The sequence below is a fragment of the Ochotona curzoniae genome, unplaced genomic scaffold, assembly GCF_017591425.1.
Source record: "Ochotona curzoniae isolate NIBS_2020 unplaced genomic scaffold, NIBS_Ocur_1.0 contig_2321, whole genome shotgun sequence".
Taxonomy (NCBI): domain Eukaryota; kingdom Metazoa; phylum Chordata; class Mammalia; order Lagomorpha; family Ochotonidae; genus Ochotona; species Ochotona curzoniae.
In genome coordinates this window covers 16,333,163-16,356,385 of record NW_024465421.1, presented here as the reverse complement: position 1 = coordinate 16,356,385, position 23,223 = coordinate 16,333,163, and the positions used below count along the sequence as shown (strand labels likewise).

Sequence of the window (23,223 nt, the reverse complement as noted above, 5' to 3'; positions counted from 1 at the left end):
TGGGGCTCAGACAGCAGCGAGAAGCTGGGGTCTAGGGGTCCCCAAGCAGAAGGGGCCAGAGAGAAGCTACCTGCCAGGCTTGGAGAGGTGGGCCTCCCTACTGAGAAGGGGCAAAGCCAAGGGGCCAAGCTCCCGCGCCGCCCCACCCCTCCCCTCCCCCCCAGCTCCTGCTCTAACAGTCACCGATGCTCCTGTTTATGTGCTTTGGTGAGGCGGGGCAGGGTCCGGATTGGACACGACTCTCCTCTCGCAGCCTCTAGACCTGCTGAGCCTCTGTGACACCCGGCTTCTCACGGCACTCAGGCAGGGGCCCAGCCTCTTTCATTTGCCTCCCCCACTCCTCCCGTCCCCTCCTCAGTCGCCACGCATTCAAGGGTCTGAGTACCACCTTGGGAGACCTGAGAGGGATAGTTGCCCAGCGTTGGGTTTGGAATCTAGCAAATACCCCTGCCCCCATCACCATGAGAGCTGAGCTGGGGCAGGTTGGGCCAGGGTCTCCTCTCTCCCTCTTTGCCCATGGCAGTGCCCACAGCAGTAGGAGGGTTGCCTGGCTGACCCATGGGCAGGATCTTGGTGTTGTGTGTGCATCCTCTCTGTAGGAGGTTCTGCCCTGTGGGGCTGTGTGTGCACCTGTGTGGGCCTACACGTGTCTGACCGTGAACCACACAGGCGAGTGCTTGGGTGAGGCTGCCCGTGTCTGCACGCCCACAGCCCTCAGAGCTTGTGGGGTCTATGATTCCTCTTGAACGTGACCTCTGTGTGCCCGATAGTGACCACCGGGGTGGGGAAGCAGGGAGGGCAGATTCTTCCCCTTCTGCAGGGTGTGGGCTGAGGCCAGCAGGGATGGGTCCTCAGGGCCACCTAGAATGTCCTTCCTGGGTCTCTGTATTCGGGCTGTTGGATGGGTGCTCAGGGCTGTGGAGGCGTGGGGGTGAGTGCGGGACTGGGGGATTCTGGAAGGTGTTTGGCACAGACCCATTCACAAAACAAGGGTGTCACACAGGCGCTGTTGAAGTCAATGATTGTATTTTATGATCCGCAGCCCTGGCTCCTGCACCCATGTGGGCTGTCCAAACCCCAAAGAGGACTAACACAAAAGAGCGAAAATTCTTGGCAGTCCTGACATGCCATTCAACCCCTCATCTTCATCCCGACCACATGGGGGACACTGAGGCAGCCGGGGATGGGTCCGAGGTCACACGGTGTGGGTGGGTTCCGCCTCTGTCCCCATCACAGCTGACCGTACTCCCGCTTGCGAAGAGTGTCCCTCTTAATCTTGCCCGTGATGGTTTTGGGCAGCTCTGAGACGAACTCCACCTGGTGGAGAGAAAGGGAATCGCACTCAGTCCTGCCCTTGTCCCACCCCCTTCTTCCTGCAGCTCTGCTTCTGTGCAGGTGGCGAGGCCGGACGCTGCCGTGTAACTTGTTCTGATCAATGAAGTGTGGGTGCAGGTGAACCGGGTCACCGCCAGGCAGTAGAGTCGGGGCCACTGCACCGGCCTCCCTCTCCTCCATCCAGCACCCAGCAGGCAGGTTTTATTCGGCCATTGTCCCAGGATGAGCAGTCATGACACGCACAGGTTTCAGCAGAGCCACGGGGGCACACGGCCTGTAGTTCATCCAGTCTACACTCTTTGTGACAGCCTCCCCCTCAAGGGAGAAGCACAAACTCTGTGGTCAGATGCGACGTGGTTGCAGTTCTAGCCCTGTCCTGTACTGACTGATGGCTTAGGCAATTTGTTCTGCATCTTGAAGGCTCAGTTTTGTGAGTCTGTGAAATGGGCTGGCGGTGTGCTAGCTCGGGTCGTAGAGAGATGTACAGGGGAGAGCAGCAGGAGCCAGGTGGGTTTGTAACATGCAGGAACCACACGCACTGAGACGACCCCGTGCGCAGGACAAAAGCAGGAAACGCTAGTGGTGGACACGCTTCACGCTGTGTCCTAAACGTAGGAGACACCACATGTATTGCTTCATAGCCTGCTTTTTTCCCTTTGTATCTCATATTATTGAGCCATTTGTTGATCACAAACAAAAATAAGTACCACCATTTAAAATCTCAGGATAATATTCTTGCTCTATAGTTAAGAATTTCTGTGGGTTGCACTCAGCATTTAAAATTTAGGTCTTTGGGTCTGGTGCGGTAGCCTAGTGGCTAAAGTCCTCGCTTTCCCACGCCACATCTGAGATGTGGAATGGCAAGACACCTGGCCCGACTCCAGGCTGCCCACGCCCCCACGCTGGGCCCTGCTCACCTTTCGTGGGTACTTGTAGGGCGCCGTCACGGCCTTCACGTGTTCTTGCAGCTGCTTGATGAGCTGCTGCTTGTCATGGGACTGGAACTGCGGGTGTAGGACGATGAACGCCTTCACCACCTGCAGGACGGGGTCAGAGGCACGAGCAGCGACTGGAGGCTTGGTGCACGAGGCTAACCGTGCACGGGACGAAGGTTCAAACCCCGGGACTCCCAATTCCCATCCCATACCCCGGGGACATGACTGGATTTCTCTGGACCTCAATTTCTTTTCCTAGGAAAAGGGGGAAAAACATTTCTTTCCCCATAGGGTTAAAGAATCCACAAGATGACATTAACAAACGGGGCTGGCGCGGCGGCGTAGTAAGTTAAGTTTCTGCCTGCAGCACTGGCATCCAGGCTGCTCCCCTTCAGCCCCTGCTCCCTGCCAAGGTGCTTGGGAGCAGCGGAGGATGGCTCAAGCGCTTGGGCCCCTGAATCCATGCGGGACACCCAGAGGCAGCTCCCGGCTCAGCTCCAGCCGTAGTGGCCAAGTGGGCAGTCAACTACCAGATACAAAATCTATGACTATCAGTCTGCCTTCCAGATGCATTCGTACATACAAAACATCTGGCCTGATTTATTACTATCCCCACCATCATCACGTTTATAACTTTTAAGCCCACGGTGCTGTGTCTGGAACTCAGTGAGCTGTTAACCATTGGCCGTTCATTACTCGGACTTTGGTGTTCCCGTTAGCTGTCTAGGCACTACCTGTTGAATCTTGGAGCCACGTGGCCCACAATCCAGGCGTCATTCCTAATGGCTGTGTGATGCCGACAAGTTAATTCACCTCTTTAAGACATTGTTGCCTCAGCTGTAAAAATGGAACAGCAGCCCTGGAGTCATTGAATGACCGGCTGCACCAGACCGAGCGGGAGACAGGCCCACAGCGCCCTCTGGTGACCGCATGGCGCAAGTGCGACGTCCAGGGGAGATGAGGTTTCCTTTGCCATCTGCCTTTCCAGGGACCCCAAGCCAATCTGACACCTTCCGTGTCTTCCTTACCTCCCCTCGAGCCGGGTCCGGGCTGCTCACCACGGCCGACTCCGCCACGGCTGGGTGCTCCGCCAGGGCGTTCTCCACCTCGGTCGGCCCGATGCGGTACCTGCAGGACCCATTGTTCTTGGGACAGATGCCAGGTAGTCTCCGGTTTGGGAGATGCCCATCTCCGCGTGGCATGCCTGTGCCACGGGTCCCATACCCACTAACTGCCTGGGCTCTCTGCGCTGGTAGTGGCCAAACCTTGGGCTCCTCCCCTGCTCCCCGCCAGGGCTTCTGGACTCATGCCCTGGGGAGGTAAGGGGCAGCTTTGTCCCCTGAATCCTGGGTGCTCGGCCCTAGCAGCTTTCCCCTGCCTCTGTCTTAATCCCTTGAAAGCCTTGAGCTGTTCCCGATATCCACGCAAACCGTACCTCCTGGTCCTCATTCCACGTCTTATTACTATTATTTTTGGTGGCTTTTGTTGTGGAGTACACAATGGGATGTTTAGATATGCATACCCACAGTGCAGTGGTTACTGCAGCCAGGCAAAAAGGCATGCTCTTCATCTCAAACACCGCGTGTGCAGAGGCGTGTGTGTGCGCGCGCGCTAACGCATCCTAAAAAGCCACTCTTGGCCACTTTCAGTATACGGCGCACATCCAGGCATCAGCATGCTTGGGTAACTGGCAAGTCGAAGGAGGAGTAGGTGCCCATGGTGTGTGTGCAGCAGGGCGAGTGTGCTGAGCAGTGATGGGTTGTGGACCGGCACTGTGGCCTTCAGCTGCTGCCTGCCATGCCAGCTTCCCATGTGGGCGTCAGTTCATGTCCCAGCTGCTCCTCTTCTGATCTACTCCCTGCTAGTGAGCTTGGGAATGCTGTGGGAGATGGCCCAAGTCCCTGGGCGACCTTGTACCCAGCGGGGAGACCCAGAGGAAGCTCCTGGCCTCGCTTGGCACAACCCTGGTCGTTGCAGCCATGCGGGGAATGGACCAGCAGAGGGCGCATCTTTCTCTTTCTCTCTGTCTCTCTCTCCCTTGCCTTTCAAATAAGTAAAAGAACTACAAAAATTCCATGGTGATCTACTGTCCATCTCTAAATGACTAGGATGTCTGGATGTGTTTGAATGCTCTCCCTACAAAGGGTAAGAAATGTGTGATACGATGCCCGACTTCATCAGTGCGCATGCAAGCATCCAGTCGTCTCATACAGATGTTCAATGACCCTGTGTCAGTTCTTAAAAAAAAAAAAAATGAAGGCACCCTTGACATGGTTGAAATATTCAAGAGAAGTTGTTACTGCTGTGTCCTATGTCTTCATTTTTCAACCCTGCCTAAGTAGGGGCGTTAGGGACCGGAGTCCCCAGAGTGAATGACTTTAAGTGTGGTCTCCACCTTGGACTTTTGAGAAAATCTCATTTCTGGTTGGAGCCAGCACGATGGCTCAATCGGCTAAACCTCTGCGATGTAGTGCTGGCATCCCAGATGGGCACGGGTTCTAGTCCTGGCTGCTCCACTCCCCGTCCAGCTCCCTGCTTATGGCCTGCGAAAGCAGTGGAGAACAGCCTAAGTCCTCCATGGACCCATGTAGGAGGCCTGGAAGAAATTTCTGGCTGTCGCCTCCTGGCTTCAGAGTGGCTCAGCTTTGGCCGTTGTGGCCATTTGGGGAGTGAACCAGTGGGTGGAAGGTCTGCCTCTGCTCCCCACTCCTCCTCGCCTCTCTCTGCAACTCTTTCAAGCAATAAATACATAAACAAATAATTTAAAAAGTTGGTCACTGGTCAGCGCTCCGTTTCTTGGTGTCCCGACTGCACCTCCTTTGTAGCAACACTCAGAGGTGGTATAGAGCAGGAGGGAGCGTGTCTCCTGCTGAATGCCCCACGGGGTCGCAATAATAACAGTTAACATAACACCCTATAACACGTTAAAGGAGCCCAAGCAGAAAACGGGGAGTGGAGCCAAGTCTTCCCCCACGGTCCTGCCCGCCCCCACTCTCCTCCCCTTGAAACGGTCCCCTTCAGTGCGGTGGATTGTGGTGGACACAGCACTTGGTGGATGCCCTATCTCAGCCATCAGGGTACCGCGGCCTGGGCCAGGTGGGCCTGGGAGGACCCCCTCCCCCCCGCAGGCAGTCCAGGCCACGTGCCCACCTACCCGGAGGCGTTGATGACGTCATCGTCCCGCCCCAGAAACCAGAAGTAGCCCTCCTCGTCCATCCTGGCTCTGTCCCCGGTGTTGTAGAAGTCCCCGCATTCCACTTTGGCTGTTTTCTCCGGGTTGTTCTGCAGAGAGAGAAATGTTCTCATCCACTGGTTCACTCCCCAAATATCCACGATGGTGGGGGGCTGCGCCAGGCCAGAGCTGGGAGCCGGGAACTCAATGCCAGTCTCCTACCTGCATGTCAGAAAGCCAATTACTTGTGCCAGCTCCACTACCTACTAGGGTTTGCGTTAGCAGGAAAGCTGCAGTCAGAACCCAGAGCCCAAAATTGAACCCAAGGACTCAAATCTTAGACACCAGTGTTTTCATGGAAGTCTAAAGTGCTACAGCTGGTAGTTTAGCTCTTGCCCATTTTATGTAACAGGAAACTGATGCCCAGAGAGACCCTGCTTGCAGAATCCTGGCTACTCAGGGAGGGTCAGGTCTTTCATTTGAGTTTTGCTCTGCAACCTGCTCAACAGCCTCTCAGCATACCCCCAGGGGGACAAAAAAAGCTAAAAATATTGAATCAGTTCTCTTTTTGAATTCACTTCCAAGTGCTCTTGGTTTGGTGTCTACCTGCTTTGAACAGCTCTGGGGATTCCAAGGCAGCCTCAGGCCTTGTGTGAGGACACACCTAACCAGGACTTAGTTGGAGATTTAAAGATTCCTGTGGCCAGCTTAGGGACGGGTGCTCTCACCTCGTAACAGACAAAGACGCCCGCAGGCCGGAAGGGCTTGATTCTGACACCGATGCTCCCTTCAGTGTTGGGCGGCAGGATGTTGCCATCGTTGTCGATGATCTGGAGTGAGAAATGGGCACATGCCACCTTGCTCCAGCTCTCCTGTCCCACCCACACGTGGTCGGGCTCCACTGGGGCTTGTGATGGAGGAACCCAGTTTCTTTGAAATTGGCAAATGTGAGTCCTAAGTCATGGGCGTGAACACATCATTGAGAAGTCTTCAAGCTGGATAGAAAACACCGAATGAGCAACGCTGAAGGCACCAGGGAGGTCAGCCAGTGCCACCCTCAGGGGGTACCTGTGTTAGCTGTGTGTCATACCCAGGGTTAGCTGCATGAGTGTCCGTGATAATGCTGTTCCCAAATAAAGGATGCAAAGGAAATCACAGGGGAGACAGGGTGGGAAGTTGAGGGCTGCCTGGCACAGAGGAGCTGCCCGACACAGCCACGTGGTGTCACCCAAGGATCCACTCCAGCTCAGACATAGCTGTTTCCTCCTCAGTGTGTTTAGGACCAGACCTGGACGTCGAAGGGTGCGATGGCCTTCCCCATGGATCCTGCCTTGATCTTCGTTCCCCGGGGGACAGCGCAGCACAATCCCTGCTCAGAGAAGAAAGAGGATGAGGTGTTGGCCAAAGGCTCAGCATGACCACAGAGTAGCAGGCGTCTTACACAGGCACTGCTGCTCACACGTGCCAGCCATGCTGTGCGAAACGCCCTGGTGAGGAAGCCAGAGAGCCCGGCTCTCAGGCTCAAGGTATGGACCCAACTCTTTTGCCGGGAGTTCCTGCATCCATCTTGGCCAGGCACTTCCTGGGGGCTGTGGCCTAATGATGGAAGCTCAACTCACTTCCTTCTCAGCGCTGTGTAGAGGTTGCTCTCACCATGCCCGCACTGCTAGCGTGGCCCCGCCTCTGTTTGTCTTCCTGATGCACCTGACCCTTTTGCAGGTCTCTCAAATATCATCCCTTCTACAGTCACACGGAACAGGCCTTGCAGCTACACTACCCACTGGGTGCCAATGAACTGTCCTTGATTTTCACCTTCCTCTAAAGGGTATTGCTATGACATTTAACTTCCCAAGTGCTTAAAGGGTGTGAAGGACCCTTCTCATAGTGCAAAGTACACACTCAGTGTTCAATGAATGAGCACTGGTTCCTACTACTTAGGTCTCAAGAAAAGTCATTTCGATGATTCTTTTTTTGTAGTACATTTCCCACAAGATGGCGAATGCCCTTAAACTTGCATTTAAGCTTACCCCCCCCCCCCAAGAGTTTTTAGCAATTTGGTCTCTGGCTGAGTTCATCAGGTGCAAATTGAATCAGGACAGATTGGCTCAGGGCTCTGGAACATGCCACTGGCTCCAAGCAATACTGTGCGCCCAGTGCAGCTATGGCACACTGGCATGACCCAGCACACCTGCGGGGCTTGGTGGTTGAGCCAAGCCTGCCCCATCCCACAAGGAAGCTGTCCACTTACTATTTCTGACTGGCCATAGATCTCGTAAATTGGGATGCCCGTCTGTTTCGTCCACTTCTCCTGCTCCTCGGGCAGCAGGAACTCCCCGCCAGCAGAGCAGTGTGTCAGCGTGGGGAACCTGAGACTTCGGGGGAAAGACAATGTGTCAGGCTCTGGATGCTGTGCTCAGGGTCCGGGGTGTGTAGAGCTCATGGCCTTGGGGTTGGGAAGTGGATCCTTCTCCTTCCTTTTTCTTACTGACCTTGCTGGTCATTTCACAGAAGGTCATGGCCAAGTGGACGGATGGGATTTCCTGCCTGTCTGTCCCCTGCTCACTCTCCTGGTAGGGAATGGGTGAGACTATTGGGTTAAATCAGGGCAACTTGAATTAAATTAAATGTTGATGTAACAAGAGGGAGAAAAACATGTGTTTGTCTGTAGTTAAGAGGGATATTTTTATAAACTCTATGGCGGCTAGGGACAGACCCCAAGAGGCATGCTAGAGTGACCTGTACTTCAGTGTGGGACTGGATTAGGTTAACTGAAGAGCTTTTGTGTTTTTAGAGGAGACTGAAAATTAGGTATGGGAAACATTCTTGAGAGCATGGATTTCAGAGGATAGAAAAATGTAGTTGGTGCTAGTGCACCAAGTGAGATAAACCCAATTCTCTGTTTTCCCCTGGTGTTACCTTAACTAATAATAGGAATAAATATCCCAAATAACAACTGGATGCCTTGAAGAAGATGGGGATGAAGGGACGGAGGTCCAGGAGATGGCTGGATCCAGAGGTCCTGGAGCTGAGTCCAGCCAAGTTGTAGGAGATGCAAGAGAAAGCAACATCTGGACCACATTTCCATCCTCAGCTCTCCTGGCACACGCAGACGTCAAGAGAGGCAGACAGGAGGGTGAGTCCCATCAAGGGTGTCTTCCTCATTCTTCTCGCCCAAGGTACACAAAGTGGGGAGAGTGTCAGATGGACCCATTAGTTCTGCCTTGGTGAGATCACCACTGGGTTTGGACCAAGGCCATCACCATGGGAGGGACCTTGCAGAAAGTGGCTGTAATGCGAGCTTAGAAACACGCGGAAGCAGAAATGACAGAGGCTTCATGAAGAGGCTGTAAGTTCTGAGTCAGATGGCTTTACAAGGCTGGTCAAGAACTCTCTGACATCTTCATTCCCATATTCATAATTGTTGGCTCTGATTCTTTCAGTAGCCAATTCAATGTCAGAGATCTCTAAAAGATACATCAATGCTCATCAGGTCCAAAGGGCAGATTAGTTAAAACCCTCACACACGGGAAATGCAGAAATAAAAACTGCAGTAGGATAGCCACCAGATGGGCAAAAGATAATTACTCTGACAACAAAAAGGCTGGCAAGGACATGGGACAATGGAAGTGCTACCCTTGTAGGAATATGAATTAATTGAATACCTTAGGACACAGTGCAGTGTCACCTCACACTTTTTCACCTTAAATAAAACTGGAAGAGGCTGGCCTCTTCCAGTCCACCTGCAGTGTTGGCATTAGCAGGTCACGACTTTCCCAGACACTGAGGGGCATCTGCAATGTGGTTTCATCTATGAAGTTGAAGGGTATGTGCAATGCGGTGATTTGCTCAGGGCTATTTCCTTAGGAGGGAAACTAACCACGGACATGAGCGCCACGGAAATCAAGACGGCAATGTCCTTCGAGGGGCTGGAGAGCGAGGGTGACCCTGGGGTGCTGTCCAGGTCCTGGGGGTGCTGTGACTTAGCGGGTGGGTACACAGATTTTTCTTTTCAAACATTCATTCATCTGTATACATTTATGTCTTCTTGCAGGTTTTTTTTTTTTGCATGGTTGTGATTTCTCAACCAAACCCATCTAAAAAGAGTAAATCTATATGTTTTTCTTAGGTTTCTGGGTTTTGCTTTTAACTCACAGACTGATTGCTAATGATCACCCCTAGCTCGCTTGCTCGCTCTCTCTGTCTGTCTGTCTGTCTCTCTGTCACACACACACACACACACACACACACACAGACACACACTCAAAGAACCCAAGAAGTTAGATCCTGTTGCATGAAACCTTTCCCAATCCTCCCAATGGTTGCCCTCACAGCCATGTTTACATACCTGGTAAATTGCTGCTGCAGAATCATTCGGAACACGGCTGGCGCAGCGATAAGGTGGGTGATGGGGTATTTGAATAATGTCTGAAAGTTGGGGAGACAAAGAATTTTATCTTTTACAGTTAAGGTTAAAAATATCAGCCAGAGCCCGGCGTGGTAGCCTAGTGGCTAAAATCCACACCTTGCATCTACCAGGATCCCATATGGGTGCTGCTTTGTATCCCAGCTGCTCCACTTCCCATCCAGCTCCCTGCTTGTGGTCTGGGAAAGCAGTCGAGGTTGGACCAAAGCCTTGGGACCCTGCACCTGCACGGGAAACCCGTAAGAGACCGCAGTCTCTTGGCTTCGGAATCAGCTCAGCTCTCGCTGTTGTGGCCAATTAGGGAGTGAATCATCAGATGGAAGATCTTCCTCTCTGTCTTTCCTCCTCTCTGTATATCTGACTTTCCAATAAAAATGGAATAAATCTTTAAACAAAACAAGAGCCAGTTACTAATGTTTTGTTTCAGGAGAGTCCATTTGTTTGTTAGTTCTTTCATTATAAGTGTATCAAACACGATGTGTCTGGTGCTGTGTGGGGAATGCAAAAAGATTACAATGATGTTTCAATTGTAACTGTCATGGGCAGGAGGAGTGAAGGCTAAGGCAAAAGTTTATGGAGGTCATAAAAGGTTTCTAGAAAGTTCTGTAAGGGAGAAATATTCCTTCTGGCTGGCTGACCCGGGTGCTGGATGGGTGAGTTGGCATTTGGTAGGGATGTTAGCAAGTGGACAGGGGGCCTGCAGGCAGAGAAATGGAAAAGCCGCTGAGACAGAACGTTGAGCCAGAGACAAGGTCACCAGGAGTGGAGCACTTTATCCCTGGTTGAGTAACAGGATTTATTTAGATGTCAGTTTAGAAAGGCTGAGGTTAGTGGAAACTGGATAACTCGGGGTATTTCGTGTCTGGAACTCAGACTTGTTTAGTTTGAAGCGGAGATATTGGTAGGGAAGTGAGGAACAGTGAAGAATAAGTAAGACTTGGGTCTATCTGGTCTGACTTCAAATGCTGCTAAGTGTGTTTGCAATTCTCTTTCTCATCTGTGAAGTGGGAATATTCACAGATTCTATGTCAAGCCCTGATGAAGTGCCCTGGGTGCTTTGGGGGAAATCTGCCTACATTCTTTTGTCCCTCTCTTCTTGGACACAATCAGCTTTCCATCTGTGAATTCTACCTTGGCAAAATCTCGCATTCACATTCTTTTTAGAGATTTTGGTATGAACTTCACCCCCAGTCCATTGCTCCCATCTAAAACACATCATGCCACTCCACACCAGCCATGCTAGTGCATATGCCAGCATCCCAGAGGAGGCCTCCACTGCTTGGTGAGCCACATGTGCCTTGGATGGGCCACCCAGCAGCTAATGGGTCTGTGCTGGTCATCTGGAACTGAGGAACATCCATCGGGGGATGCTGTGGTGGTCCTGCTCTGCTCTGTGCATGTGAAGACTCAAACAGGAAGAAGGAAGCAGGTGCACAGAGCCAGAGCTGCCTTGCCTCCTGATGTCTTCCTGCTTCCTGTTCTAGCCTCTTGGCCAGCTCAGTTGCTTTCCTGCTCCAGAGCCATGGACTACCCACAATCCACTTCCTTACACAGCTGACCCTTGACTTAGAGTTTGACATAGGCTGCTAGGATGAAACAAATGCAAAATGCATTCAGTAGAAATTGTAAGCTGAGTAGTGAATGCTGCTGCTTTCCCAAGCTAGCCATATATAATCCTGTCTCTTGAGACTCCCAGGTCATGGGGCTGAACCATGTGTGTTCTGAGTTGCTAAGCTAAGGTGTTCTGTAGACCAGGTGTGTTCAGGATATTTTTGACTCACAACATTGTCAGTGTACAGTGGGCTTCTCAGAACACCACCCCTTTGTCAGTCAAACAGCAATCCACATTCCTTGTTCCCTTAAGCCACTTCTCCAGAAGTTTCTGTTACCAGCAGCGGAAGGAACACTGCCAAGGAGGCAAGTGTTCCAGATCGTCTGTGTGCCGGGCTTGTTCTAGAGGTTGGCACTTAGGGGGTACTCCCCAAACATGAGCTCTGGTTGTTATAATCATTTGGATGCTTGCAGCATTACATAGGATGAGATCAGGGAGCAGGCATTTCTTCACCAGATCTGCCAAGGAGGGCTTAGTTGATGGCGGTGGGCAGAGAGGAAATGGGGCGGGATGTTTCGTTGGGTGAGTTTGAAGAGTAAGTTCATCTTTTTTGAAGTTTGGTCCCTATCTCCCATCTTCATTCATGGGGGCTAAAATAATAATACATTAACATTTTTGATATTAACATTTCACACAAGGAATGTATAGAAAAGAAAGCAAAGCAGTTAAACCTTCAAATGCTGGCAGTCTGTAGAAGATATATGTGTAAGATTAATATTAATATTTTAAAAAGTAACTATTCAAGCTTTCAATGGAAGTACTAAAGTCCAAAGAGTAAAGGAAAACTAGGTCTGGGCAAGGGTGCAGTTGGTGCTGTTCATGCAGCTGGAGTGTCAGGTGCAATGACCGGGCGAGAGAGGGTCAGGTGCACGTCCGAGATGGAACCCAGAATATGAGTAGAAACGCAATGAGGATAGCGCATGAAGAAATGACCACGGAAGGACTTTGATATCAATGGCCACCAATGGTTGATGGCACAAGAAGTCAAATAACAGAGATGCCCACCATGAATGGACTATGTCCTCTGGCCAGCTTCTGGGCTGAGCACTTGACATACTCCATTAATATTCACAAAGATTCTATGGGGTGGCCCCATTTAACAGATAAGGAAACTGAGGCTCTGAGTGGTAAGCAATCGGCTAATTAATGTCAAGGGGGAGGGGTAAGTGTCTGTATCTGTCATATTCCAAAGGCCCATGTTTTAAAAATTTCAATATAATGAGTAACACAGAGACAGATACAGGCACACACACATTCATACACACTTGTTACCTAGTGAGTGCCTGCAGAGCCAGGGTCCTGCAGATTTGGGCTTGTTGTGGATGCCTTAATTTTAATGCAGTGCCTATTCTGGGCCCCTTGTCTACACAACCCGATCTACATGTTGGCCAAATGAGTCCACCACAGGCATTTTCCTCTAGGTTAACTTTTGACACATTGAATCCGATTCAGGGCTGGAGACTTGGAGAAGCCCAGAACCAGGGTTATCATGTGCTTATGGGGTTTCTCTGCTTCCTACGGGTGTCTCAGCGTGGTTCTGGAATGTGGGATTTCCTCTGCCGGCTTGCTATCCTGGGAGGATGGGCTTCTTACCTCTACCACGACCTTGGTGTTAAACTGGGTCAGAAGATGGATGAAGATGGTGGACCCTGCTGTCCAGGGTTCCAGCAAGGAGCCCACAGTGGCCAGAATCCAGCCGGGGTCTGATACGCACCAGGAGATATCGGATGGCTTCAGATGATGCACTGCCCTGCTAACTCCAAAATGCAGTGGCCTCAGCTCTGTGATCACGGGGATGTCGTGCTGCACGATGCTGATTTTCATCAAGGGATCCCCCGCCGCCCCTCTCCCGACTCCTTGCCCACCCCAAGCCGGGCCCCAGAGTGGTCCTGAACAATCATAGTTCCTGATCCTGTGCAGCTGAGCCTGGTTTAGCCACAGCAATCCCGAAGCGCTATGCTAGGCATGCTGGGACTAAGTCTGCTCTTTGACTAAGCTTAAATGTTTGCCTGATGTAGTCCTGGGGTGTGTTGACAGGCAACTGGGGACAGCGAGCATCAACGCAGCAGAACAAGAGCTGAGAGAGGGAGAAAGATGGTGAGGTTATCTGAAGGGCAGGTCCTAGGCTGCTGCTCTGGTCATGAACTAAAATAAATTCCTGGGTTCATTGTTTGACTGGGAGAGGTTGGGCTAGGCTTTGTGTCAGTTGCAAAAGAGAAGAAACAGAATGAGTGAGCTGTTGAATATCCCCATCTTGGCAAGGAATTGGAAACAAACTCTAAGCCATAGGGGGGTTACTGGAAGGTGTTGGGGGGCTATTCTGCTTCTGAGAGATCTCTGTGTACATTATTCCTTGAGAAACCACGTCTCTGTCATGATCGGGCCGTGGCTTGGAGGGGCTTTCATATGGGGAGAGCTGTGTGTGCGCCCTCGTGCCACCCATTTTAGGACTGTAGCACACTCGCAGGAATCATCAGCTTTGGAGGCCTCTCCGGCCAACCTCTGCCTCCACTCCCTGCTCTACATCTCTTCCACAGCCCAATTCCCCCAGCTGCCCTCAGATCTTCTTCTCTTCTAGGGCTGTTTGTATTTCAGGGGATGTTATCTCCATCTGTGGAATTGTCTAAGTCCCTTGGCTGGGAGTCGACCTTACCCTCACCCCCTTCTTTGTTCCCACTCCCCAGCCCGACTACTCTGTTCATCTTCTCTCTTGGAACCCCAAGTGTGTTAACTGTCGTCACCTCTGTCAGGCGGCACCTGTCTGGATCACTGCTTTTTTTTTTTTTTTTGTTCCTGAAGAACTAAGATTCTAGGCACAGTGATCATTTCAAAACACAAAACCTGCTAGGTGTCTCCTCCTCTAAAAGCTTTCCATGCCTTCCATGTTTCCTAATCAGATCCAAAGTCTTGTTGTCCTTCCTGGCTCCTCCCATGGGTCCTTCCCTCTGTAGCCTGCAGCTGTTTCCAAGTTTTTATTTATTTATTTATTTTTTTGCAGTTCCGTGAATGTTGATTTTTTCTGTCTTTGTGCCTTGGCACACATTTCCCCACCTGCACAGAAAGCCTTGTCTCATCTCCATTTCTGCAGGGCTTTTGCCAAATTGTTAGTGCAAATACATGCTGCCCACAGGCAACCTTCTCTGCCCTCTTTCTGGTCAATGAATGAGAAAGTAGAATTTGGTTGTGTCTGAATATTCATTAGAGAGGAGGAGGGGGAGAAGAGGAGAGTGTCAGTTTAAAGTTGATTCAATGATTAAACCAAGACCTGAACTGCAGCTTCTGTTATTTGTTCTAGAGGCAGTGGTTTGATGTAGCCTGGTTCCAAGGGTTTTCCTCCCTGATGTCTTATGATTGGGAAATTACAAGTGTGTTGTGCCCATCAGAAGGGAGTAGAGGTGCCCTTTCAACTCATTTCACATTGCTAGAACATTCTGTCTTTCCCAACTAAACAGTGGAGCCACCATAGAGGCACAATGGCTGGTGGTCTATATGGCTTAAAGCAAGCCTGCCACCTTCACCCACATATCCTCCACAACACCTGGAAAGGGGCATAGGCAGGACCCACAGGTGGCTTCTCGGTAGTTCTGAGATTCCCTCAGGAAACATTCCAGGTTCCCAAGTCTCGGCCCACGGAAGTCTGAACCCAAGTCAGAGGGTATCTGCTTGGAACTCCTTTCCCAACACACCCTCAGCCCACCCCCAGCCTCTTCAGTGGGGACCGCTCTCCTACCATGTAGGGAGGTAAGAGCGTAAGGCCAATGAGTGGCTATGCTTTGCCATCTTGGGAAGGCCTGTGGTGCCGCTGGTGAAGAAGATGGTCATGGAGTCTGTGGTCTTGGACTTGATACAGGTGTGATCTGGGGAAGCAGACCTGCAGAAGGGATTCAAACACAAGGAGGAAAGTCATATCTGCTGTTTGTCCATCCCCTGAGGAAGCCAGGAGGAAACAGCACCAGGTGTGGAGTCAGGACATGGGAGTTTACAGTGGGAGGAAAGCCAAGCTCTCCCAGGACTGGGCGTCACACTGATTTATATGGCATTTGGATAAGGGGACTGGCTTGGTTTTTCAATTGAAAAATGGGAAAATGCACTGGATTTCCTCTCTCTCTTTGAAAAAGAAATGAACCCTCAAGAAAGCAGTGGCTTTGGTGATCTTGCTAAGCGATGGTGTCATATTGAGTCTACGCCATTTTTTCAAGAGTATTCTTTATTTTGAACTACTTTCATTGACTTGTCTGACTTCAGGAACTAGTGTGAGATATGACTTCACTGCAAATTTTGCCTTTTTTTTTTTGGTGGGAATGAGGAGTTTTAAAAATGGAAGTGTTCCTTGTGGTACACAAACCCAGCACAACCTCTCTCTTTCTCTGTGTGTGTGTGTTTGTGGCATGATATGAGATGAGCCCTGAGGCCTACAGGCTCAGGGTTTGGGAGGTGGGAGTGGTCTTCCCTGCCTCTGACACTTCCCTGATGAGCCTGGAAGGTGTCCCTGCAGGCACCAGCCCCAGGAGAAGCACAGGGTTCATGCTCAAAGCTGCCTAGCAGCCATTACCAGCAAGTGAGCTTTTCTAGAAGTCTAAAACATCACCCTAATTTTTCATTTTTTCATTCACCTCTTTAATTTTGATGTGAAAATAAGACTTTGGATTGCCACCTACAAAGAGGATGCCACACAGCCCACTCCTGACTTCATGCCTCTTCCAGCATGATCATGGGGTACACTCTCATGAGAGGAGCACGGGTAGTCATCTTTATTTTATGGACAAAGCTGTTGAGGCCAGGAGGGGTGAGGAAGCAGCCTGGGATCTCACAGCAAACCAGTGGCATAGAAGGAAGAGAAGATTCTGGCCTCTGACCTGGTGAGCTTGTTACTGAGAGCTGAGAAGCAGTTAGTCACCTAGACCTTGAGAGTGGGTGGCCTTCTCCCCTCTATCCCAAATAGAGAGACTATATGGGAACTCACCGCATCAGTGACCGCAAGTCCAGCCACCCATCTCTGCTGTGGTTGGAAACCAGGAGCTTGGTTTTCAAAGTAGGACACTCGGAAGCCACCGAGTCCACCTCTGGGGCAAGGGCATCTATGGTCACGATGGCCTTGGCTTTTGACGATTGTAGTCGGTAGAGGATATCCTTGGCCTTCAGCTGGGTAGTCCCGGGCATGAAGACAATGCCTGAAGTGAGAAAGGAGCTGTGCATCCTGGTTTGTGTGTCATGATTGTGGGCTTCAGAGATTGGCCTGGCTGTGGGGAAGCCCTCTAACTACCTCTATGTGAAGCAAGGACAGAAGACAGCAGCATCAGCACCAGCCAGGAGTCAGAATCATATTTGTATAGCAACATGATCACCAAGTGACTCCTATGCACATTACAACTTGAAATCTCTGCCATGCCCACCAGGAGACAGGTGGGTCCTGAGTGGTGCAATTCTACATGTGGTCTGGGAACATAGATGGTCCCGAACTGTGTCCTTGACATCAGGATTGTGTTGCTGCCTGCACACCCCACCTTGCCCTACTTCCTACTCTGCCCATCCCCTGATGTCATCTTGTCTCCATTTTCCCCTTCATTCCAAATCCAGACACCTGTCCTTGGAAGTATCTTCCCTTTTCTCCCATCCTTGTTTTCAACGATGACTTCAAGCCTTTCATCCTCTACTAGACACCCTTTTCTGAATCTTTCCAACACCTACCTTCCACATGATCTGTGCAAGGGCCAAAAACACTAACATTCTCTCTCCCTAGTCCTTCTCTGCATAAACACCCATACCTGCTCTCCAGGAAAACGCAGCACTGCCCTCTTGGCACTGAAGGTGCCTCCCACACTTTGCCTTCTCTCCCACAGCTCTGCTCTGTCTTTCAAACTGGCCCTTCTTCACGTGGCTGCTCAGCACTCTTCCTCTGCTTCAAGTCTTCCCACGTGTGGAATGCCCTTCCCATGTTTCTAATCCTCTTTCATTCTACTCAGAGGGCTTGGTTCATGTCTCGGGGGGCCTTGTAGAGCATCTCTTAGCTCTGTGGAGGACATGGCTTTTCTTCCCTGCATTCTTGTTGCCATAGCTGTTAATTCTGGATTCCCCATGGCCATTTCAGAATGGATCAGCTATTTGTGATGGAAGAGAAGAGGTAGAAAACAGATAAACAAGATCATGACAGCATTATAGAGCATGCGCGGTAGAATGAGAGAGGTGATTCAAAAAGGAATCCATGAGTGCCGAACCAATTCTAAATTACACAGATCACTGTAGAGGAATTCAAATCATAGCTATTGAGGGAGTGACAGAAATAGAAAGCTCCCACTAAAAATCCTGAAAGTAATATTTAACACAGTCAAGGAATTATCGATAGATGTTCAAGCTGCAGTGTGAAAGACTCAGAGTAAGGGATATGCATCCAGTTGCAGCTGGGTCTGACCTGGGCTGGGTGCCCAGCAACTCCTCTCCCATAGACCTGAGCCAGTCCAGAGGGCCACTGTGTCACTGACCTGCTCGGATGCAGCCTACAGCCACCAGGTACCACTCCGGCACCCGAGGTAGAATCAAAGCCAGAAAATCTCCCTTGCGCAGGCCACAGGTTTGAGTGAAGACATTGGCTACTTGGCGGGTTAGGCTGGTCATTTCTGTGAAGCTCCACTTCACCTCGTCTCCTTCGCCATTCACCCACCACAGGGCCGGGTTTGCCTCTCTCTTGCCCTCCTAGGCAAGATCATACATCGCATGTTACTCCCTGCTTCAAAGGAAAAGGATGCCTATTTGGCCAACCCATTCCCCAACATTGTTCGTCTAGAGTGAGCATAATCCAAGGATTGAAATCCTATTTCAAGGCATTTACACAGCAAGACAAGTTGGGAAGTGGGGGTTGGAGGGGCGAGACCCAGCCAATGTCCTTTGGTCTGCTGTAGCCACTCGTTTCCAGCCACAGAAGATTGTAGGTGGCCTCCTACTGAAGACTGAAAGCTTCATTCCATGAGTCTGTGGCCCATAGGGATACTGGGTTTCCCTCTGTGCCTCAGTTTTCTGATCTGTGAAATAGGAACAGTAATACCACCTAGCAGGTAGTAAAGATAAAGTAAGTTGTTTAATGAATAAACCACATTGAACAGCACCTGGCACAAACTAGGTGCTCAATAAAGATTGTAAATATTTGGAAAAATTTGAAAAAAATCAAGGTAGTTTCAGAGGTTGGGACCATAAGAGAGCAGGCTTGGAAGATGTGGGCTCCTTCCCTCCTATAAACAGCGAGCAAGCAACAGTAGATTAGAATTGCTTCCTGGGAAGTTCTAGAAACCAATTGGGAATCTGTAGCAATTAAGCAAATGGCAACAAGAAAATGTCATGAGCAAAACTGTAGGAAAATGGTGATTCCTCCTTGTTTCCCTGCTGTTTCTGAGCCCATCACTGATGCATGCAGCCAGAGAGAAGAAAAGGAACAGAATCTGTTTGCAGCATTCTGGCTGGTCCGGGGGCTCTCCAAGGAGCTGATTTCTGTCTTGCATGGTGGGAGTATCATGTCTGAGGTCTTTGCAAGCAGCAGGAGATGGTCTGGGTGGGTCTGTGTATGCCTGGGTGGGAATGGAGAGGGGTGACAGGGCCTGAGAAGACCCTGTCTTCAAGCTGGGCAGATGGGTGCAGATCTGCCCCCTGCCTGGAGCCACTCTTCAAGGCTGAGACTTGCTGCTGCCTTCTCCAGTGCCACCGCTCAACCAAAGGCCAGGAGGCGTATGAAAAACAGGGAAACGTGGTGCATCCACAGTACAAAGTAAGTGTCCAGAAAATCGATCCTGAGGAAACACAGGTTTCTTTATTAGACTCTGTGGATTTGTTTATTAGACTGTCAGTGGATTTCTCAGCAGAAACCGTGCAGGCAGAGTGATGGCGTGTTTAAAGGGATGGATGTGAAACTCTTTCAGTCAACAATTCTGTAGCCAGTAAAACTGTTCTCCAGAGACAGAAGATATTAGAATAGGCCTAGATGAACAGCAGTTGAAGGCATTCATTATCGCAAGCACAGGAGTGCTGGGAGGAGTTCAGAAGGTGAACTCAAAAAGTCTGAGTGGAAGAACAACTCAGATACGAATCTGACATTTCTCTTATAAAAGTAGATACACGTGCAAATATAAGAATCAGTATCATTGTGGTTTGTGATTACATTTCAAATCATTTTTGTACTATTTTAACTATAAAGCATAAAGATTCTCATCAATTGATACTAATGGGCACATATTACATAAAGATGTAACTTGTGACATCAACGACATGAAGAGTAGGGATTTTGCATGTCACTGAAGTTATTACTATTTAAAAATCTCTAGAAATACAGGATGCTATACAAAATCCTCATGTTAACCACAGAGAAAATATCTACCGAGTATGCACAAAGGAAATGAAAGGAGAGTAGAAATACAATATCAACCAAATACAAAGGAAGCAGCAAAAAAGGAAAAGGAGAAACAAAAATTTATAAAGCACGGAGAAAAGAATTAGCAAAAGGCAACAGTCAATCTTCCCTTTACGTAACCACTTGAAATGCAAGTGGACTTAGCAATCCAAAGGCATAACCTGGTTGAGAGACAGAAGACCAGCACCCGACTACATTCGGTCCATAAAAATTAAGATAGATAATGTGTGATAGAATAGGACACAATCAATTAAAGAAATGTTTCGAGTTGTTTTCACAGTGAAATGTCTATGTCATAATACTAATTTCAAAAACACAAACCGTATTTACATTGTAATTTGCATGTACAGAGTAATATGCAGTCGTTCAATACACATTTAGTAAGTTCTACTTCGTTTTAGTCACTGAGATTAAACGGATCAAGATGACCGCAAGCTCACACACAGATGGTTTTTTAAGGCCAATGTTCACTTTGTTGTTTAAATCTGTTTTCTTATTTTCTTTAAAATTTCCCTAATGAACATTTAATAAAAACCAGATTCAATTTTTTTTTTCATTCCTCAAAGTAAAAATGCATCCAGACTAAACATGCAGGCAACGCAGAAACTTTGCTGATATAAACAGACAAACTTCTTCAAATCCCTCATCTCATTTTTGTTTTCTGAAAGTGAACACTTTCAGATAATAAATCACAGGGCATATTTTTCTTCTGGCACTTTTTCCTCAGCTGATTGGAACAAAGCTGTGTCTCATCTGAGATAGGATCAAACTTTTTTCATATACATAGTAAATGTATCCTGAAGTATAAAATTGTTATGAAAAATTCTTGCCCAACAGTTAAAAGACATTCATTATCAGCTGTGTACTGCTTATATAAGATGAGCAGAATATGCCGTCATCCTATGGGAGTTTGCAAACTGATGGGAAAAAAAAATGGGTGTGTGAAGGTAGGAGATTGCTGTTGCTCAGAAACCAGACAGTATTTTTGATAAGCTCTTCTGATTTGAAGGAGATGTTGTTTAAACCGTTGTGCTATGGATAAGCAGCTGATGATGTGGTATGGAGGCAAGGCTGCTTTCAACAAGATAAAACATAACCCTTAACTTCAGTTCAAGATTTGAAGTTTTACACAGTGATGACTGAAGCCAAGGAAGCTTGGGAAATAGCTTTGAAAGAGAAAATGCCGAGTAATTAACTCAGCTATGAAAAGCAATGAACAGCCAGTAGACGAAGCGGCATGGATGAACCTCACAGCGTGCCTAGGAAAAGCCACTGACACACAGGGATTCTGGTTCTATGCACCCCGGATGAGAGAAGGCTAATTACGAGGGACAGCAAGCCGGCATGACTCCAGGGTGAGAGTGCATGAGGGCTGCTTGGGAAAGGCTAAAAAGAAGCAGAAATATTCCAAAAAATGTGCGCAGTTCATTCCAGGTGAAGTAACTCTCAATATTATTGATTGAAGTAAATAAAAACCACGGAACTACTTCTGGCTGATCTCTAAATAAAACATATTCCTTTTTTTGAAGATGGGACATTTAACAGTTACTGAGGTGAATCGACAGTGAACCGATTATTAAGAGTTTATTAAGATTACTAAGAGTTGATTGTCTAGAAAGGAATTTGGCTTGGCATTAGGAAATGCAATTTCAGTTTTGATTTGAGATTCAGATTGGATAATTTCTGCAAGATTATGACTGAGCATAATGGATGAATAGAAGTTGAGTCTTAATTCACACACACAGGAAAATCCACCCAATAGTGATAAATCAATGTAATTAGTGACATGACATAATTCACACTGTTTCTATTATTTACATAATGTTGACTAAGCCCAAGAAATTACTGCTGCACTTAATATGAATATTAAAAAGGAGTGACACAATTGTGAATAATTTGGATGAAATGAAAAATTGTTTAAATAAACAATTTGTAAAAAAATCTAGATGAACCATAAGTATTCATATCTTGTTTTTATGGAAGAACTAAAATCCATTGTTAAACATAGTCCTATAGTTTAAACTCTTTATTTTAGATCTAAGATTTTTGATATGTGTAGCACATGGTAAGACTTTGAGTTTTATTCAGAAAATAGTGACAACCTTTAAATTCTCTCTGGAAGTTCTGAGATACATATTTAGTAAATACTTAATATTTATAGTAAATACTTAAATATTTAGTAAATAGTATGCATTTAATAAATGCTTGTTGAATTAGTGATTTGGCAGAAAAGGATGAGGAATGATAAAGATTTTCAGAATCAAACTGAACCTAAATGTCAGGCTTTGGAGAAAGTCGATGATGACTTTTTAAAAATTTGACAATGATCAAGCATTTTTAGATGTCAGTTATGGCTTATAAAGAAAACAATTAAAATATAAACCATACATGGGATGCTATTCCTTTTGTAGATTGTCATTCATTCAGAATAGATGTGTGCCTGATAGGCCCGCCAGATGATTGACACTTGTATAGTTCTATACGTCAAACTGTGAGCTATGATCAAGGAGCCTGTTTCCATACAAGAGCTAATTGATTGATCCCTGACTATAACTAAATTTACCAAAGGAGAACATTTCCCTGGTCCTGGAATTAAGGCAGAAGCTGCCCTTCGCAGCCCCTGTGCCTAGCAGGAGCAAGAGAAATCGGCCCTCATATTGATGGTGACCCCTCACCTGCTCCATTTGAGCCCAGTAGTCGAGCACATCGCTTGCAAAGTTAAATTCCTCGGGCCTATCGAAGTCGTTCCATTTGGGGACTCCAACTCCTGTGACCGGGCGGCAGTGCAGATGCCAAGGGGCAGCCTGGAAACCGCGGAAGGATTTTCGGATTCCCCGGAGAGCCCGCAATCTCATCAGCCACTGCATGGTGGGACTGCGGTCAGGAACCAGACTCAGAAATCCCAGGTTACCTCCTGCATGGGGAAGAGACAATTCATAGGCTGGCTGTGCAGGTGGAACAACTGGGAAGGCACAACTTCCTGATTGAGGGAGGGATTCAGCCTCCCAGTGAAGGAGCCACAAGGGAGGATGTTCTGTGGTGGGTGTCTAGCTAACCAAGAGGTTGCAGCACGTACCTGACGCCTCTTCTTGTTCCACATCTTGGGACTTTAGCCCAAAGCAGCAGCCATGTGACTATCTCCATTTTGCCATTTCTGTGTCCCATTCGATCCTTACCCTGGACGTCTCTGTTCTTGCTAAACTCAGTCATATGACTCCCACAGAAACTGCCTTCTTAATTAAAAAAAAATACTTAAAAGGGGGATAGAGAAAGAGAGAGGAGAGTACAAGTGCTCCCAGCCTCTGACTCATTCCTTTCATGTCTGCTATGGCTGGGGCTGGGTCAGAACAGGAG

General features: G+C 48.6%; 1 protein-coding gene across 1 annotated transcript; it reads right to left on the bottom strand.

Annotated features, from left to right (window-relative positions):
• Nucleotides 1-1,008: 1,008 nt before the first annotated feature.
• Nucleotides 1,009-22,736, bottom strand: LOC121152028 (acyl-coenzyme A synthetase ACSM1, mitochondrial-like). Its single transcript, XM_040973935.1, has 13 exons — nucleotides 22,545-22,736; nucleotides 17,957-18,167; nucleotides 16,441-16,648; nucleotides 15,208-15,348; nucleotides 13,071-13,230; nucleotides 9,788-9,867; nucleotides 7,691-7,814; nucleotides 6,731-6,811; nucleotides 6,171-6,272; nucleotides 5,425-5,552; nucleotides 3,299-3,398; nucleotides 2,253-2,372; nucleotides 1,009-1,317 (listed from the first exon to the last, which is right to left on the bottom strand). The coding sequence occupies exons 1-13, from the start codon at nucleotides 22,734-22,736 to the stop codon at nucleotides 1,231-1,233; spliced, it is 1,734 nt and encodes a 577-aa protein (XP_040829869.1). The 3' UTR covers nucleotides 1,009-1,230.
• Between the last annotated feature and the right edge of the window lie 487 nt (nucleotides 22,737-23,223).